Below are 19,111 nucleotides of genomic sequence, written 5' to 3' on the forward strand. Positions count from 1 at the left end.
TGGAGGAGACTTCTCCCTTGTCCCTCCAAGAGGACCTTTGAGGCGGGAAGAAGCCACCAGGCGTCCAGGTATCTGATAAGGCGGATGCCTCGTTCGTGCGCCCCCACTGCGACAGCCGTGGAGACTCTCGTGAACACTTGGGGCGCTGTTGACAGACCAAAGAAAAAGGGGTCCTGAATTGCAGGATCTGGGAACCCTATTTCACCCGGAGGAACTTCCGACCCGAGTTGTGGAACGGAATCTGGAAGTATGCGTCCTTGGGGTTGATGGTCATCCTACAATCTTTCTCCTTCAAGATCAGCAGGACTGAATTCTGCGTGTCCATTTTGAAGTCCGTCTTCTTGACGAACCTGTTGAGAGCTGACAGATCTATAACCGGTCTCCACCCCAGGGTCGCTTTTTTTCACCAGGAATAGGCGACTGTAGACACCTGGCCCTGGGAGAAGAACTTTTTCCATGGAACCCTTCTCTAGCATGGACGACACCTCCTCTTGAAGGGCGGTCCTCTTTAACGGGTCTTTGGGATCTAGCCATTCTATCCGGTTGGCCGGAAAAAGCGTGGGTGGTTCCGTTAGGAATGGAAGTCCGTAGCCCTTCTTTAGTAAGGACACTGTCCAAGGTTCCGTTCCTTGAGCCCTCTATGCTTGCCAATGATGTCTGAGTCATCCTCCAACCCGAGGGTTGGGTGGGGATAGGGGGCCTCCCACTCTTATCTTCTTCTAGAGGGGCGGCCTGATCTGTCTCCCATAGAGGAGGGGTAACCCGACCTGAAGGAGCTAGAGGGCGCTGGAGCTCCCCTGCGGAGGGGCTGAGGCGTTGCGGACCAGGAGGAAGAGGGGGGCTTCTCTCCTCGTAGTGCTGGTAGAGGCTTGGGGTGTCGCGGCACTATCCGAGACAGATCTCTTATAGGGCGGTCTCCTAGGAGTCGTAGGTCTGGGGACGTTAGTCTCCTTCTATTTCAAGACCTTCTCCATTATGGTTCCTAGTTCCTTCCGAGGAAACAGAGACTCTCCCCACAAGGGAAAGCTGCGAATAGCTCGCGTCTCCCTGTCTGGTGCCTTCCAAGACACCTTCGCCAGAACAGTGTCTCGCTTCCAGAACACCCAGTTAGCTGTTAGTGCGAGAGACTGATATGTCAATAACCTAAGGGTTGAAGGCCTTGCTGGACAGGGTCCTCGGGGTCAAAGGAGGCTTGTACACCTCCAAAAGTGTAAGCCCACCAGTCCAACCAAGAGGGGACGTTTACTAAGTCCCTCGACATTTTCTCCATCATGGAGGCTCCTGCTGGCGAGAACCAGACTGGGGCTGAAGAGGCTCTACTGTCTGAAACGCATTGAATAACGATGTCCTGCTGACCCCCCCTTAAAGGTTGGGGGACCCCGGCATTGCTGGCCACTACCTTGCCGACATACTCCTGCTCTAGGACTAGATCTCGGGTTAGAGGAAGTGCTAGGGACGTCTTAGGTTGTAAGGAGTCTGCATGATCCTCAAAAAGGCTTGACTTCCAGGAAACTACATCCGTAGTTGCAGGTTCCGGTACTTGTGGTGTCTTCTGCAAAGGCTAACCACTCTCCTATAGATGGAGTGCTCCGTCAGGGAGCGCTCCTCTCCGTCAGCCGAGGACCCGGCTTGGGGCCGGGGAGCTGGGTTACCGGGCACGCCGACTGGACGTCTAGCTCTTTGGGGCCAGGGGCGCCGTCCTGCCGAGGTACTGGATTTCATCTGCGGGGACGTCCGCACCAGGGGCCTGGGTTAGCGCAAGCAACGCTGGTTCAGCGGGGACTCTCGTCGGCCCAAGGCTCTGGGTGCCGAGGATGCGGTTCCCGTGGGCTGACCCGACAGCGGGAACCGTTCCTTCTGACCCGAAGGCTGCACCAGCCGGGCTGGTTCGGCCAGGCCACCCGACCAGAAGCGCGTTTCCCCCGCTGGGCGGGGTTAACCGGAGGCTTCGGGGACTTACGCTTACCTGTAGAGTCCTTCCTACCGCTTGATCTCGAGGCGCCGGGTCACCGGGCACTCCCCGGGCGCTTCGGTTCTGGAATACCAGGCACTCCCTTGCGGTGGTACCGGTTTTCCCCGGCGGGGAGCTCCGCACCAGGTTCGGGGTCAGAACCGGCAACACCGTACCGTCGAGGACTACTTTTCGTGTATTCTCTCCGGGGGACGCGGACGCGGATCCTCGTGGGCTGACCCGACGGAGGGAACCGTTCCTTTTAAGTCCGAGGGCCGAACCAGCTGTGCTGATTCGGCCAGGCTGCCCGTAAAGAAGCCCGGTTACACCTGCGGGCGGGCTGGGGGACGCGGACGCGGATCCCCGTGGGCTGACCTGACGGAGGGAACCGTTCCTTTTAAGTCCGAGGGCCGAACCAGCTGTGCTGATTCGGCCAGGCTGCCCGTAAAGAAGCCCGGTTACACCTGCGGGCGGGCTGGGGGACGCGGACGCGGATCCCCGTGGGCTGACCCGACGGAGGGAACCGTTCCTTTTAAGTCCGAGGGCCGAACCAGCTGTGTTGATTCGGCCAGGCTGCCCGTAAAGAAGCTCGGTTACACCCGTTGGTGGGGTGAACCGGAAGCTTCGCGGTCTTACGCCTGCCTGAAGAGGCCTTCTCGCATTTCTCCCTGCGAGGGTTATACAGTGATACCTCGGTACTCGACCATAATCCGTTCGAGATCCGTGTTCGACCTCCGATTTGTTCGAGTACCGAATTTTTTTTCCCCATAAGAAATAATGGTATATATTCTATTCCGTTCCCAAGCACTCGAACAGGCCCAAAATATTAATAAAACGTGTACCTAAACAACAATAATTATCTAAATGTGTATGAAATTGGTCAGAAAATCCTATAAAACAATTTTAAACCATTTACTGTACTAAAATAAAACAATTTTAAACCATTTTCTGTACTGTAGTGAACATACCTTTGAGCAGCGGTTCGATGGCATACAGGGATGGATGTGGAGAGGATGGAAGGGGGAGGTTACTGCTTGGAAGGAGAGTCCCCTTCCATGATGTGGCGGGGTAGTTCTCCTTCAGGAGTTGTTTCTCTCTCCAATGAAAGGGTGGGCAGATCTATTTCAGGGGTTTCTTCTCTTCTTTGTCTCTTCTTTGGAGGAGAAACAGGCTTTGATGTAGCAGCTTTCTTTTCTTTTGTGAAAAACTGGTCTATTGTTAATTGTTTCTTCCTCCTCTGCAGTATTCTTCGAAAATGATGAATACCTGTTCTATTACGAATACCTGTTCTATTACGAAACTTTTCAAACCAACCCCTGCTCGCTTTAAATGTAAATGAATCACTTTCACTGGTACTCGGACTTTTCTTCACTAATTCTTCATAGATATGCAACGCTTTTTCACAAATGAACGCTTCACTAACACTTTCCCCGGCCAACTGTTTTTCTTTAATAAATATTAAAAGCAACTTTTCCATCTCCTCAATCACTTGTGGCCTTTGCTTAGTTACCGCCGTAACTCCCGTTGCAACATTCGCCTTCTTAATCATTTCTTTATGCTTTAAAAACGTAGAAATGGTCGACTTCGCCATTCCGTATTCTACCGCTAAATCGGACACTCGTACACCATTCTCATATTTCGCTATAATTTCCTTCTTCAACTCGATCGTTGTTCGCACTGTTTTCCTCTTCTCCTTCCCCTTAACACTCATTACTTTCTTGGGACTCATTATGAAAGCTAAAAAAGCAATTAAAAGCACTGAAAATCACTAAATCACAACGAATGCTGATCGCGCGTTGTCTGAGTGACGCTCTCGAGAGAACTGATGCTTCCCGAACAAGCGAGAGTGGCCGAGATGGCGCGATCATCACAAAGCCCATGCGGTCGTCACGTGTTCGGCTGGTCGAGTACCGAATTTTTGGTCGAGCACCGCAGCAAAAATTTCTCGAAAATTTTGGTCGAACTCCGAATTGTTCGAGTATAGAGTCGTTCGACTACCGAGGTATCACTGTATCTGCGTCTGGAGGATGGCCTTCGTGGTGAGAAAAGGCCCTGGGTTGTCGGTCCGGGGAACGCTGCAATACAGACCTGGGAGGCTCCTTCTCGGCGAGGCCCTCGGCTGCAGAAGAGACTGAAAAATACGCTAAGAGACTGGAGAAGAATTAGGGACATTTTCCCCCACATGGGGTCATCAGAGGAGACGTGGCCTGCTTGCACCAGGACTCCGTCTCCCCACACACTCTCGAAAGTAGTACTTACCTCGAACTACTTCTTAAGAGTTATCTTCTTCACAATAAACCAACCTCGTCTCCTACTCTGGGTAGGAGAGGGTGGTAGGGAAGCTCTGTCAGGCGGGACGCCCGGCGCTAGTCTTCTTAGGCGAACCCTTCGTCGCCTACTTCTTCTTGGTGCTATACCGCACCCACCCAAACTCTTGGGGAAGAGCAATGGGCACTTCCCCGCAACTGACTTACCTCGTCCCCTACTCTGGGTAGGGGAAGATGGCTGTATAAGAATCTCTATTCGACGAGGCATCGGGAATTAAGTTGGCGAGGAGAGGCTCGTCTTCCTATGATCCTCTTGGATGTATTCTTCCTTTTGGTGCCGAAGTGCACTCACTGCACTACGTTCCAGGACCAGTAGTCCTGACACGTGGTTGAAGGGGAACATAAGCTGCCCCTACACGGCTAACACCGAGGATAAGGGGAGGAAGAATGATTTATTGTAAAAATTGGTCCTTTCAGCTATTAACTCCTTGAAGGAAATCAAGGAATACTGTTCCATAACGCACACAACGCACGACACAAGCACTTAAGGAAATGAATTAAACACCGGGTAAGGACACGGTTGAAAAGTGAACGCACAGGAACACTTGGGAAGCACACTGCGAAAAAACACAAGTCCCCACGCTGGGAACACGTGGGACACTAAATGCGCACAAAGGATCGAGAGAGGCTGGGAGTGAGGTGTTGAACACCTCACGACCAAGAACTTAATGAGGAGAATGGCCCAGAGAAGCAGTGACCTGCCCTAATCCTGCCCTCGGGGCGCATTCTTTGGCGGCGGGGGTAGGCCTATATGGAGAACGGAGTGGGGGATAACGGCGCCAAAAACCTTGGTCGAGAAAAAGAGATCACCAAGTGACTCCAAAAGAAAGTAATTCGAGGTAAGTATTCGTGTTGGAACAAATATATATTATTATTATTATTATTAAATGCTAAGCTACAACCCTAGTTGGAAAAGCAGAATGCTATAAGCCCAGGGGCTCCAACAGGGAAAATAGCCCAGTGAGGAAAGGGAAAATAGAAAAATAAAATATCTTAAGAATAGTAACAACATTAAAATAAATATTTCCTATATAAACTATAAAAACTTTAACAAAACAAGAGGAAGAGAAACTAGATAGAACAGTATGCCTGAGTGTACCCTCAAGCAAGAGAACTCTAACCCAAGACAGTGGAAGACCATGGTACAGAGGCTATGGTACTACCCAAGACTAGAGAACAATGGTTTGATTTTGGAGTGTCCTTCTAGAAGACCTGCTTACCATATATAAAATATATATACAGTATATATATATATATATATATATATATATATATATATATATATATATATATATATATATATATATATATATATATATATATATATGTGTGTGTGTGTGTGTTTTAGTTTAATAAATGACTTTCAATTGCTTTAACCTAAGAATTTCAATTTTCTTTTTTAAAGTATATGTATGGATTCACTAGCCTATTCAACTTAATCCATAATATATAGAGGAGGGATGCATATTGCAGTCACACAATATCAGAGCAGAGAGGTACTAAAACTGAAGCATCTGTAACACTTGAAGAATAATTTACTTACCTGTCAACAATTTATATTTGCACTGAGGTGAGGCAGAATCTTTTTTTGCTGCAGACCTTACAATAGGTAACAGATCCTTTTCAATCCAATGCTTCCCTTGCCAGCGAGAGAAGACAACAATTGCAGTAATAATGTTGTGGTAGTAATCTTGATTTGTACATTCTGCAAAAAAGAGGAAAAATCATAATACTAAAATGTTTCAGTAAAGCCCATTGAGTTAAAATTTTTCATTCTTTCAGGCATTGCTTCAATGAAACAATTTCTATAGTGAAATCAATCATGCAAGAGCTACTGTACTTCAACTTTAAATTAAAATCAACCACTTCACCTCAAAAGAAATAACAGTGGACCCCTCAGTTGTCCAATAACAATCATTGGGATGTTCCATGTATCATTACAGTTTAAAGACATACAGTACCTCCAATATTATCATCATTTCCATGAACCTCCACTGATGTTTACATTGCTTCTTTTTAGAAGCTCGGTTTAATCGACATTACCCGTAAAATATCAAAAATTTTAAAAACAGAAAAAAAATTCCCCTTTTTTGTCCCTTCAATAAACAAATACATAGTAAATGAACGGAACTTTCTACCAATAAGTGGAAATGTGCCCAGTACTGACGGGCCAGAGTCTCTTTGCCTTTCTAGTTTCTCTGTCTTCACAGTTTATATATGACATGCTCCAGATTGTTTACCTATTACTGCACATTAAGATATCTTTCCCTGGATTTGTTGGCACCCACTGTATGGAGTGTATAATGGAATAGCTTTTGGGAGATCCTGATCAGCATTCTGCTTGCACGTATGTCAAGGGCAATATTATGATTTAGATAACTGTTGTGAGGAGTGTGTTTGCCTCATAGACCTTCTCATGGAAAAGTATGTTTCAATGGTTGCCGATCAAGAAAAACTGAACGTTCACAACTCAAAAAAAAAAAAAAAAAAAAAAAAAAAAAAAAAAAAAAACTAGCTTCTAGTTTAGGGGGAAAGGGAAATCAAGAAAAGACTAAGCTAGTTGTTTGTAGCGGGATGATAATGAATACGACACGCCAGAACCAATCTCTATCGCACACATCAACCTGACAAGTTTTCATAGTGTTAGGCTTCAAAGTTCTCAACTTATTTAGCTTCCTTTAGTTTATCTTGACAGGTAAGATCAAAACTACCACTTAAAAATAAGTGGTAGTTTTGATCTTACCTGTCAAGTTACTGACCCCAACCTAACTTTCTAAGTTGGGTCCAGTGGTAGTAGTATTTCATTCAGTAAAGGTTCTGAATGTTCACTGCAAATTTAATGTTGTTGGTAATGTTTCAGCTAGAGCTGATCAGTTTCTCAATTTTTGGATGGCAATGTGCTTCATTCACTTGCAAACTCGGCTCCAAGCTCACCATGGGTTAACGTTAGCAGGATAAATGTATACACGATATTTTATTGCCGAAATGAGTCTTACTATGAAAGTCTTAAAGAAAACAGGATGTTATGAAAGAAATATAACAAGGAAAAAGAAATTTCACATCAGATGCGGTAAAAGACAATTCATATAGAAGAAAGAAATAAACAAAATTAAAATACACTGCAAGCAAGCAAATACTTTGTCTTTACCCCGAACCTGAGCATACATGTAGCAGCTCCCGTACCAGTTATAAAAAAACAGGATAGAAGCGCGTTATATTTCCATTTATTATCCTTGAAATGAGGGGGAGGGTGAACAAATCACTGAGCTATATCCACAATACCAGATTAAAATTCTTAGCATAAATGAAAAATTCAGCTAAGCAGAAACAGTCCAGTTCTTCCAAATGAAAGGTCTAACCCGTCAATAAGTCTAGAATTAGAATAGTGAGGTCCCCGAAATGCAGTCATGTTTGCAATGTCACTGATAAAGGTGTTTTGTCCTCCTGTTCCGGATTCCTTAACATAGATGGTAGATTTCCTGTTACCTATGGGAAGACAACTCTAGATCTTTAAACATTCCCATTATTTGCCATAATTTAGCAGGTGTGAAACAAGCTTAGGCTCTCTTCAAACAGCAAAATGGCTCTAATAGCCCTGTTCTGGCCACAAGGAGAATAGCCACAGATCCGAACCCTCTGTTTTGTAATCTAGGAACCTAAGGTTTTAGCAGCCCTATAAAATAAAATAGCTTTGTCAAACTACTTTTAATACAAAGAATTCCCCATTGCAATGATGGCTTGGAGGCTTCCTATCAAATTAATGGACCCCAACATCTGGCATTTATTAAAGGAAAGGTTTAGTTATTAAAGTCTATATGGTAATAAATTGCTTATGGTAGTTGCAGCTCTGGCTCTTTATTATGGGGCCTGGCCAGTATCCCAATGTATGGGGGTATAGGAAGAAATATACAAAATCCTGAAAAAATTCACCGAGCTTTGTACGGCAATGGAGAATGTGTACATGAAATATTTTGTCTAAATTCCTCTTACTTTCATAGTTACAAGGTAATTAGTAAAAGTAATTCAATAAACTAAAAACATTGATCCCTACAAGAAAATGCAGTATTTCTTCTGTTATCGTAAATTTTGATAATTATTACATTTCAATATAAAACAAATTGTGAGCAATGGCACCTGTATAGATTCCATGAGTCAAAAGACGATGTATCACACGGTAATTACATCCTTAGGACTTCAGTCCTAGAATAAACCTCATAGATAGTACATGTTTGAATTTGACCTCTGACATTCACATGTTTTAACGTCTGTTTTTCTCGGTTTCGGGAAGAATTTCATGCTATAGAGGAAAAGACAATTTCAACAGCTCGCTAACATTAGGAAGAAGAAAATTTGTTCTAATAAGAGTTCAGAAGTAGGTAATATTGGCAAAATTAGCAGAGTTAGTGAAGGAGAGATGATGAAGGATCGACAGTCTCGCCAAAAGAAGCAAGATATTGAGCAAAGGAATCTTCATTTATAATTAAATTATGATATATAACTTTGTTTTGATTTAGTAACATCCAAAAAGGAACATAAAATTCATAATAATCATGATTTATTAATAAGTATTGTCTTTGTAAAAATACAAAGAAAATCTTTGAATACCCTTATCTCAAAACTATACTTATTGACCTTCAAAGTCTATCTTCTTCTCCCTTAGTTTTAAGAATATATTATTGAAATTTGGTATATAACTTAGAAAGACATTATAAAACAATCAAATGTTGCCCTTTTATCCAATTTATTTTCTTAATTTTGTCCCTGAACTTTAGGATTTATTTGTTTACCATAATGAAAAATTATCTAGCAAAAACAATGACATTAACATAAAAAACTCTTCATATGATTGGAGGTATACATCAGATCTATATAGGGTAGTAATCTCAGGTCTTAATATTAATTATAGAAGGAGTAGATAGAATTTGAAAAACCCTCATTTTCAGGATAAATCGTCATGGCATCGCAAAACCAAAGGTCAGAAGCAAAAATCCTATGTAATTTGGAGATGTCTTAAGTCACCTTATTAATTGGTATGAATGTCTAAGTCCTGTCCTTAAAAAACCGCATTAACCGCCTGGCCCCCTTAAACACATTTAAAACTATCAATGCATGCATATGCAGTACTGTATTTAAGACCTTGCAATGCACTTGAGCATTGCAGAAAAATGGTACGAAAACTTATATTTCTAGGACAAATACTCTGAAGAGCTTTGATAGTACTCCATGGAGTTGTTGAGTATTACAAATTTCAGTGGTGGTTGATTGATTGATTTGATGTTTTCTGGCATGTTGAATGAACAATCTTAACAATCATATTGCATATTGTATAAAAGTTCTTTAATACACTATTCTTACCCTACCATCTTAAACATTTATAAAAGAAATTCTACACAATCTAAACAATTAAAAACTATCATTAAATACACATATGGATAAACAAAGAGAAATTTCACCTCATTCTTACCTGATAGTTCAGTCATTAATTCCCGAGTGAAAATCACAGGATCTTTATTTGGAATACTTTGTATATTTTGTTTAAGGAACCAATTCATGAGACTTGTGCGAACCTTTTTGTTCCCATCCCCTTTGCCGTGAAACACTATCCACTGAATAAGTTTCTCCAGGCATGTTGGCCCTGTAATTAAGGAATGAATATTAAACATAATTAAAAGATCACAATAATAGAAGGTCTTTGGTTGTAGTTCCAGTATCATCCATGCGAATGCAAGGTCAACACGTTACCACTGTACTACCTTTATAAAAACGTAAACCATTCTACAATATAAAAAAATATTACAAATTTTGTAAGCCTTCTTTTAGTTTTCTATTTTAATAACTTTATCCTTACAACAATAGACTACAATAGTATAAGAAAAAAGAAGTTATTCTCAATATTTGAAAGTGTGGAGACTTATCTCTTGGAACTGTTTTCCCAAGCTTATGAAGACCACCTATGGTATGTAAAATATCAATTTCATATTTTCAAAAGATACACTTTTATTTGAAAGATACAGTATTCAATCAAATACTGAGAGTAACATATACATAAACACTGATATCTAACTTAATGTTTATAAACTTTTCACAAAGATGTATGACAAAAAAGATAATTCAATTCTCATAGAGGAATCAATGCTTGAACAGTCAAACAAACCAATAGTTTTAATTATTTAGGGTACACTGTCACAAAAATAAAAAAAAAGAGAGAGAGAGAGAGAGAGAGAGAGAGAGAGAGAGAGAGAGAGAGAGAGAGAGAGAGAGAGAGAGAGAGAGAGAGAGAGAGAGAGTGGGTGTGTGTGTGTGTGTGTTCCTACAATACTATGAAGGATAACTACCACCATTATCTGTAGAAGTAACGAAGATTGAGTTTGCTGAAACTTTACTTCAGAAGAAAGAAATACGTACGTCTCTCTTTGAAGTGTTTGATCATCACTCTTCTGGATGTAAGTACTGTTGCCAGAATAGCCTGATGTGCAGCACCAGGATGATGGTAAAGGACATCTAACAGGAACGACCTTAGCCATTCAAAATTGTAAGCCCCCTTTTCATCGGGCAGCATAGAACTTGCGGTGAACCATCCAGCTAAGCATGCTAAACTGCCCGACTGCAAAGTAAGTAAAATATAGAGTAAAAAGACTATTTTCTAGATTAGTTTAAACTTTACTGTTATACCATGCCCAAAAAGGAAAGTATTCGTTAACTTACTCGAAAGACCATCGTTTTACCTTTATCTGTTATAGTAATACAGTAATGATCTCGTACACTCCCATAAAAAATTTTCTAGTTAATAGCTGCTGTTGGTAGAGCATATTTTCACAGTTGACAATGGACTGCATGCCACAAAAATCAAATTGTAATATGAAAATTACCAAAAGAAATTAACACGTATAGTACAACATAGGTTAATTTTCAAGTTATTGTTAACAGATCACACACAAATGAATATCTATGGCTTTAAAAGAACCTACAATAATGAAAACAGATAAAATACAATAAAGTTAACTATTTCAATACTTACAAGAGACTTAGCTGCTATTTCATTTTCTAAATGAAAACTTTGCCCAAAATAAAAATAAAATAAAAATCCTATAAAGATATTTACAAGACTTTTTTCACCTAAAAATAAGAAGGGGAATGAAGTGTTAGCATAAAAAATGCTTCCCCCTTTTCTATTTATCATTATTACTCTTCTTGTGAACATGTCACTCAAACTGTTAAGTCGGGAGCTGGGTGGAAACTAGCATGGCTTTCAAGTAGGAAGTAAAATAATTAATTTAAATTTAAAATAAAATTTATCTCCCTGAAATTACCTGAATTTCATTTGCTGAATACGACATTGCCCAGGTTAGAGGGACAGGGGTACTCGGGCATGAAAATTATTAACAAATTCCTAAACTCAAACACATCAACATTCAAATTTAACTTAGCACACTTTACTTTGTTCAGCTCACACCCAAACAATGTTTCAATTAAAAAAAAAAAGATAAGTGATTCTATTGACAACTATTGAGCCAAGTACCCAACATATCAAATAAAGTTTAGGAAATACTGAAGCACAGTAGCACTTTGCTGTGCTAGAAACTTCCGCCATGGTTAAATCACATGTAAAACCATCTATAAAGGACTAAAGAAGTTTTTAATGGTAACATACTGAGAAATTAACCCTTTGAGTCCCATTAGTCATATTCTATGTCCAGGGAATTTTACTCCCTTCAGCCCCATTGGACGTAATCTATGTCCAGTATAAGATTCTTATAAAATAACGCTACAGATTTCTGTGCCGAGACGAGTTATCAGACGTCCCCAAAAGGTACCCGGGAATAAATTTCCAAAGATGGGGATCGGATGGATGGAAAGGGTTAAAAGTATGTGAACTGAATACTGATTGGATGCGAAAGTTTCTATAATAAAAATCTTCCACTACTCTACCGTAAAGTAACACTATTCGTTAGGTTAGTTGTGACTTTACGACGTTCATTCTTCAATATCAAAGGAGGAACCAATTAATGATGTAAGGAAGGGTATAATTTCTATTTATCAAAAAATAGTATTTTTATTTTAAAGTAATCTTTAAATATACTTACCTGGTAGTTACATATATATAGCTTAATCCCGCGTTTCGTCGCGCGCACGGCAGAAGTTCAAATTTCACGTCAATCACCGCCAGGTGAGCAGGTGGTTATAACTGGAACCATTCCCAACATTCCTCAGAAATTCCATGCCCCTGTTTTCAGAGGGGAGGAGGGAGGGCCCTTTTATATATGTAACTACCAGGTAAGTATATTTAAAAATTTATCTTAAAATAAAAATACCATTTTTAAATATGTAACATCCCTGGTAGTTACATATATATAGCTGATTAACACCATTAGTGGCGGGTTAGAAAACCTCATCCCGTCGGAAATTCGTATAATTAGTAATAGCTACAAATTAGTAGTACCAATAATCTGGTTCTTACCTGATAAGGAAGCTGGCTTCATAGTTATCCTGCCTCATTTGCCTGCATTCCATAAGAGACTCAGCGATCCACCCAGGGGGCTGTAAAAGTCTCTGTGGGGCTGCCACAAGGTCCTCGACCTTAGCGTGGCTAGACCACCACCCTTGCTATCCTAGCAGAGCCATGCACAATGATTGACCACCTACTCAAAAAACTAAAAAAACACACCATAAAAATTAACTTGACTTGCATCCAGACTGTGGAAGGCTGCAACAACCTTCACAGACAACCTGTGATACCAAGTTCAAGAAAAAGGCAAGGGTATATAATAAAAAATGTTATAGGGAAAAGGCAGTAGACCCTTCTCCAACTTCGACGCTGGAAGTAACATACGGACCCCGGGAGCAACAATCTTCATATTGGGTCTGGACTTCTTTAAGGTAGCAGTCTGCAAAGATTGATTTACTTCCCCAAAAAGAAGCCTCCAAGATTGACTTCATTGACTTATTGTGTCTATAAGCCATAGAAGTCGCTACAGCTCTAACCTCATGTGGTTTACCTTAAGGATTGAAAAACTTCTTTCCTCACAATTCTGGTGAGTTTCCCTTATCAAATCCTTAATAAAAAATGCCAGGGCATTCTTTGATAAAGGTAAAGAGGGCTTTTTAACTGAGCACCCGAGGTTGTCTGCTTGTCCTCTCAGGTTTTTGGATGCTTGAAGATAAAATTTCAGAGCTCTCTCCTTTCCCGTCCAACTAAGTGAGATAGCCCAGGAATGGTAAAGGATCTGGGCCAAAGTCGAGAAGGATTCTCGTTCTTGGCGAGAAAGCCTAGCTGAAGGGAGCAAACTGCATTGTCTCCATTAAAGCCCACCTTCTCTGATGGCTTGCAACTCTCCTACTTTCTTGGCTGTAGCCAACGCAACTAGGAATAGAGTCTTTTTGGTAAGATCCTTCCAAGAAGCCTTGTCAAGAGTTTCAAACCTGCTTGAGGTCAAAAAGGCCAGGACTATATCCAGGTTCCAAGAGGGGGTTGGGTTGTCCATTCTCTTAGCGGTCTCAAAAGATCTAATGAGATCCGAGAGATCCTTGTTACCTGACACGTCAATGTGTCTGTGATGACAGACGGAGGCTAGCATGCTGAGGTAACCCTTGATGGTAGATACAGCCAACTTTTTTTTTGTTTGCAAATGCAACAGAAAGTCTGCAATTTGGGCTATAGAGGTACTGGTAGAGGAAAATTGTTAGTCCTGCACCATTCTCTCAACACGTCCCACTTAGATTGGTAAACCTTAACAGGGGACGTCCTCCTAGCTCTCGCGATAGCTCGTGCAGCTTCCCTTAAAAAGCCCTTTGCTCTTGCCAGCTTTTCGATAGTCGAAAGGCAGTCAGATTGAGAGCGGGGAGATTCTGATGGTACCTCTCTATGTGTGGCTATTTGAGTAGATAGCTCCGACTTGGTAACGCTCTGGGGGTATCTACCAGCCACTCCATCACTTCTGCAACCCAAGGTCTCATGGGCCAAAAGGGAGCTATCAGGGTCATGCGGGTGTTGTTCGACTCCCTGAACTTTTTCAAGACTGTCCAGGATCTTGAACGGTGGAAAAGCGTACACGTTTAGTCCTTCCCAGTCAATGAGAAAAGCGTCCACCGCAGCTGCTTCCTGGTCTGGGACTGGAGAGCAATAAACTGGTAACCTCTTTTTTATCTGTGTAGTGAAGAGGTCTATCGAGGGTTCTCCCCACAGCATCCAAAGGCTGGTGCACACCTCGTGATGTAAGGTCCACTCTGTTGTGAGAACTTGTCTTCCTCTGCTGAGAAGATCCGACCTGACGTTCTTTTCCCTTTTTATGAAGCCAGTTATCAGGGTTATGTTCCTCGCTTTCACCCGCAGTAGGAGATCTCTCACAGCCTCGTAAAGGGAATCTGAACGAGTGCCTCCCTACTTCCTGATGTAAGCCAACGCTGTGTTGTCTGCGTTGACCTGAACTAATTTGCCCTGGACTCCCTACTGGAAGTGCATTAGTGCTAGGTGAATGGCCACTAACTCCTTGGTGTTTATATGCCATTCCCTCTGAAACTCTTCCCACAGACACGAAATCTCGGCCTTCCCTGAGTTTGTTGGCATCGGCCCACCAACTCAAGTGATTCCTGATCCCCGGAGGAATCGGAATCCACGTTTCTAGACCTTGACTTCTCGTCCAATATTTTGAAAGATGGAATTGAAGAGGCCGTAAATGAAGTCTTCCCAGGGATACGAACTGCTGATCGATGAGAGGGTATCCAGCAGACTCATCCATTCTCTTACCGAGCAGGTCCGTCTGTCCAGAAAGTATTGCACCTTTTCTAGGCAATCTAGAATGCGTTTCGGGGCTGGAAAAAACCAGAAAACCACTGACTGAATCCTCATCCCCAGGAAGATGATGTTTAGCAAGGGTGTCAGTTGAGATTTGGCCAGATTTACCACCAGACCTAGCTGTTGGGTCAAAGACATTGTAACCTGAAGACCCTCCAGATACTTTTCTTGCGAACTGGCTCTAATTAGCCAATCGTCCAGGTACATTGAAATCCATACTCCCTTCAGATGTAGCCAGCGAGCCAAGCTGGCAACCACTTGGGTGAAAGCGTAGGGAGCCGTGCTCAATCCAAAACAGAGTGCTATGAACTGATTAGTTTCTTGGAACATGAATCTCAGAAATTTTCTGTAGTTCGGGGGGATTGGGACGTAGGAAAAACGCGTCCTGCAGATCTAATGACACCATCCAGTCTCCTTGTCTGGTGCCTGCTAGGACTGACGCAGAAGACTCCCAGGTAAACTTGACTTGCTTATGAACTTGTTCAGAGGACTTACGTCCAGAACAGGTCTCCAACCCCCCAAGTTCTTCGGAACTAGAAAAAGTCTGTTGTAAAATCCCTCTGACGAGAGGACTTCTACCACTTCTATTGCTGCTTTTGACAGCATCTGGTTAACCTGCTCTTGAAGAGCTGCTGCCAGTAGTGGAATACTTGTGTCTGGAGATTGAGTTCACTTTTTGGGTTTCGGTTGCTGTTTGGGGTTACGAGGTTGCCCTCCAGCAGCCATTCTTTGTCCTCTTCTAGACAAGCTCTCCCACGAAAGGGCTGATGCATGGGAGGAGCTTCCTTCTCCTTCCTGGTTAAAAAGTTAGTCGGAAGCACTTCCTCGCAGTCCTTTGTAATCAGATCTTGCGTTGCTTGTGTGTAATAGCTGCCGATAAGTCCTTGACTAGCTCTGAAGGGAAGAGGAATTTGGTCAAGGGAGCATACAAGAGCTCTGCTCTCTCAGTGAGAGTCAATCCTGAAGACAGGAAAGAAAACAGCATAGCTCTTTCTCAATAAAACCTACAGCGAAAAAAGGGTTGTGAGTTCGACCGACCTGTCCCTCACGGCTTATCTAGACAGGCAAAAAGGTGCATCTGCGTCTCGTTCTTATCATCTGTGACGTCTGTGAGGACTCCTAGAGTCCAGTCCATCAAGCTGAAGACCTCTATTGTTCTGAAGATGCCCTTCAGCAAGTGATCCATCTCCGACGTGGACCGCATCACCCTAGCCTTAGTCATGGCTGAACTACGTGAGGCGTCAACGAACAGGAAAAGTCTCCCTGGGAGGAGGAGGAACTTCCAAACCGAGAACCTCCCCAGGCTTGTACCACACACAGGATCTAGAAGCCAATCTCGTAGGGGGAAAGGAGAAGGTTGTCCTTCCTTGTTCTTTCTCTTGAGAATCCAATCGTTCAGAGTCGAAAAAGACCTCTAGACCAATCTGGCTAACACTGTTTCCTTGAAAGAGGAAGATTCCTGGGGTCCACCCTTCAAAAACTGCGAGGGCAGGCTCCGAGGTACAGCCTGATGAAAAGTCCTTTGGATATAAGTCCGCCAGAACTGCAAGTAATCTTTAAGATCTGGTGCATGAAGAGTTTTCTGCTTTTCCTCCTCTGAGAACTATCCTGGCATACTTGATAAGGAAGCTGGCTTCATAGGTTTTAAAAGTCTCTGTGGGGCAGCCACATCCTCTAAAGGGTTAGCGATCTCCGAAGGAGAACGAGTGGCAGAAAACACACGCCTCGCCTTGTAAGCTTGCTGCGAGGAAGCGTCATTCTGCGTCCAGCATGCTGCTACTGTTGTGAGCTTCCTCTGTTTGTGACTTGTAAACGTCAACAGGGACGTAAAGGACCGTTGAAGCTTAGACAGGAATGATGCTTGCGGAAAGCCTCCTGTATGACGTTCACGATCTTGACGCGAGGGAGCGCCCTGCTCGCGTGCGTCCATCATGCGTTTAGCTCGCGTGCATCCAGCATGCTGCATGCGTCAGGCATGCTGTGAGGAAGCGTCCTTGCCGCCTTCCGTAACGTGTCCAGATCGCTGCAAGCGAGCCTCCATGAACGCTGCAGCTCGCGTGCGTTCTTGCCGCGAGAGCGCTCGGGACTATGACGTTTGCAATCCTGACGCAGGGGACCGTCCTGCTCGCGTGCGTACAGCATGCGTTCAGCTCGCATGCATCCAGCGTGCTGCATGCGTCATGCATGCTGTGAGGGAGCGTCAAAATCCTTGCCGCCTCCCGTAACGCGTCCAGATCGCTGCGAGGGAGCGTCCATGAGCGCTGCACCTCACGTGCGTTCTTGCTACGTGAGAACACTTGGAACTATGACGTATGCGATCCTGGCGCGGGGAAACGGCCCGCACGCATGCATCCAGCATGCTGCAAGGAAGTATCCTGCTCGCGTGCGTCGAGCATGCTGTGAGGGAGCGTCAAGATCTATGCCGCCTCCCGAAACGCGTCCAGCTCGCTGTAAGGGAAGCGATCTCGCTGTAAGGGAGCGATCTCGATGCTCGGTTCCACAACGAGCAACTCTCTTCTTGTTTAGCAGGAAGGGAAAAACGTAAAACGCCAGCCTCGTCTGGGAGCTGCCTCAACCGACGGCGAGGATAACACTTTTACCTCGCCTTTCCAATGGCGAGGGCGGGTGTACTGGGATGCGTCAACAGGATCGCTCGAGGGGACGTCCGTTCGCTGATCAAGGTCTAACATCTCCCTTCGCCTTTCGACTTTCCTTCTCCCAGGGGTTGGGGAGCATGGAAGAGGTCCCAGACTAGGAGTATGAGAGACACGAACGGACGCACCCTCCACTGCACCGCGTCATGCTTATGTGCCACTGAACACTAGCACTTTTAACTATTTCACATTAGACCATAATAGACCTGCCCGTTTCAAGAGATTATACTCTTTCGCCAAGGGCTAGAAAGAAAATACAATAGGCTATATGATTAATATTAGTATTCTCAAAATCAAAATATTAAATAACGATACAAAGTATTGTGAAACTATAACGATCGTCAAGAGTACTACGTAGCGTAAACTGACTGTACGCTAGTGAAATCTCTATATAAATCGAAAAATAACTAAAGGAATTATACAAATGGGACAAATATAATATATTTCCCTACATCATAAAAATTAAAATCTTATGCTTAGTAAGTTAGTATTTTTACATTTCTTGCAAGAAAAAGAAAAGAATTTACATATTTGCAAGTCATACTACGTAGATTACGTCACAAGATTGTGACGTCACAGTGATGGCGGACTGATTTCCTTCAAGACATTCAGATCTCGCCCTGCTAAGAGTTTACGTCACATGATTGTGACGTCATAATGTTTTTCCTTCCATTATATCTTTAAGAGTTGTTCGTTAGTTAATAAAGTAGGGGGAAAAAATTCCTTGATCCTATCCATTTCAATCTTACGAACATAGAAAAGAAACAAATACACACATGCCCTCTGCTACATACTGTGTGGAAATCAAGAGCAGCTTGGAAGCCGGTCTAGACCTATACACAAATTTTAACAACAGAGGAGCCATCTTGAAAATCAAGCTAAATTAAACTGTCCAAGTTGGACCAACAAAACACTATCATATTCGTGTGAAAAAGGAAAATCCAATATCTTCGATAGTCGAAAGGCAGTTAGCGAAAGCCATAAACAATAAACAATGGGTACTTCACCAAATTTGTAGACAAAGCAAACCTACAACGAAACGAATTTCCGACGTGTTGACTTGATCAACGGCAGGGAATTTCTGAAGAATGTTGGGAATGGTTCCAGTTACCTACTGAGAGAGGGCGCTCACGTATGACCACCTGCTCACCTGGCGGTGATTGCCGCGAAATTTGAATTTCTGCCGTGCGCGACACGAAATGCGGGATTAAGCTATATATATGTAACTACCAGGGAAGTTACATATTCAAAAATGAATATCCTATTTCACTACCATTTAACCAATACAGTATCAGTATCACAATATTATTCACTTACCATAATAGGAAAAACTATTATGTTTGATAAGGCATTAGCAGTTCATGTGTACTCGAGAGCAGCCGATTCA

At 43.0% G+C, this 19,111-nt stretch overlaps 1 protein-coding gene across 3 annotated transcripts in view; it reads right to left on the minus strand.

Annotated features, from left to right (window-relative positions):
• LOC137629520 (repetitive organellar protein-like) overlaps nt 1-19,111 on the minus strand; it is a 167,923-nt gene that overhangs the window by 20,210 nt on the left and 128,602 nt on the right. For 2 of the 3 annotated variants that reach the window (XM_068360903.1, XM_068360902.1), the window contains exons 10-12: nt 10,684-10,882; nt 9,743-9,913; nt 5,822-5,983 (exon numbers count right to left, since the gene is read on the minus strand). In XM_068360903.1, coding sequence (XP_068217004.1) covers nt 5,822-5,983; nt 9,743-9,913; nt 10,684-10,882 — 532 coding nt within the window. Of the gene's footprint in view, nt 1-5,821; nt 5,984-9,742; nt 9,914-10,683; nt 10,883-19,111 lie in introns of those variants that run through there. The other variant, XM_068360904.1, reaches the window with a different exon arrangement.

The sequence above is a fragment of the Palaemon carinicauda genome, chromosome 37, assembly GCF_036898095.1.
Source record: "Palaemon carinicauda isolate YSFRI2023 chromosome 37, ASM3689809v2, whole genome shotgun sequence".
Lineage (NCBI taxonomy): Eukaryota > Metazoa > Arthropoda > Malacostraca > Decapoda > Palaemonidae > Palaemon > Palaemon carinicauda.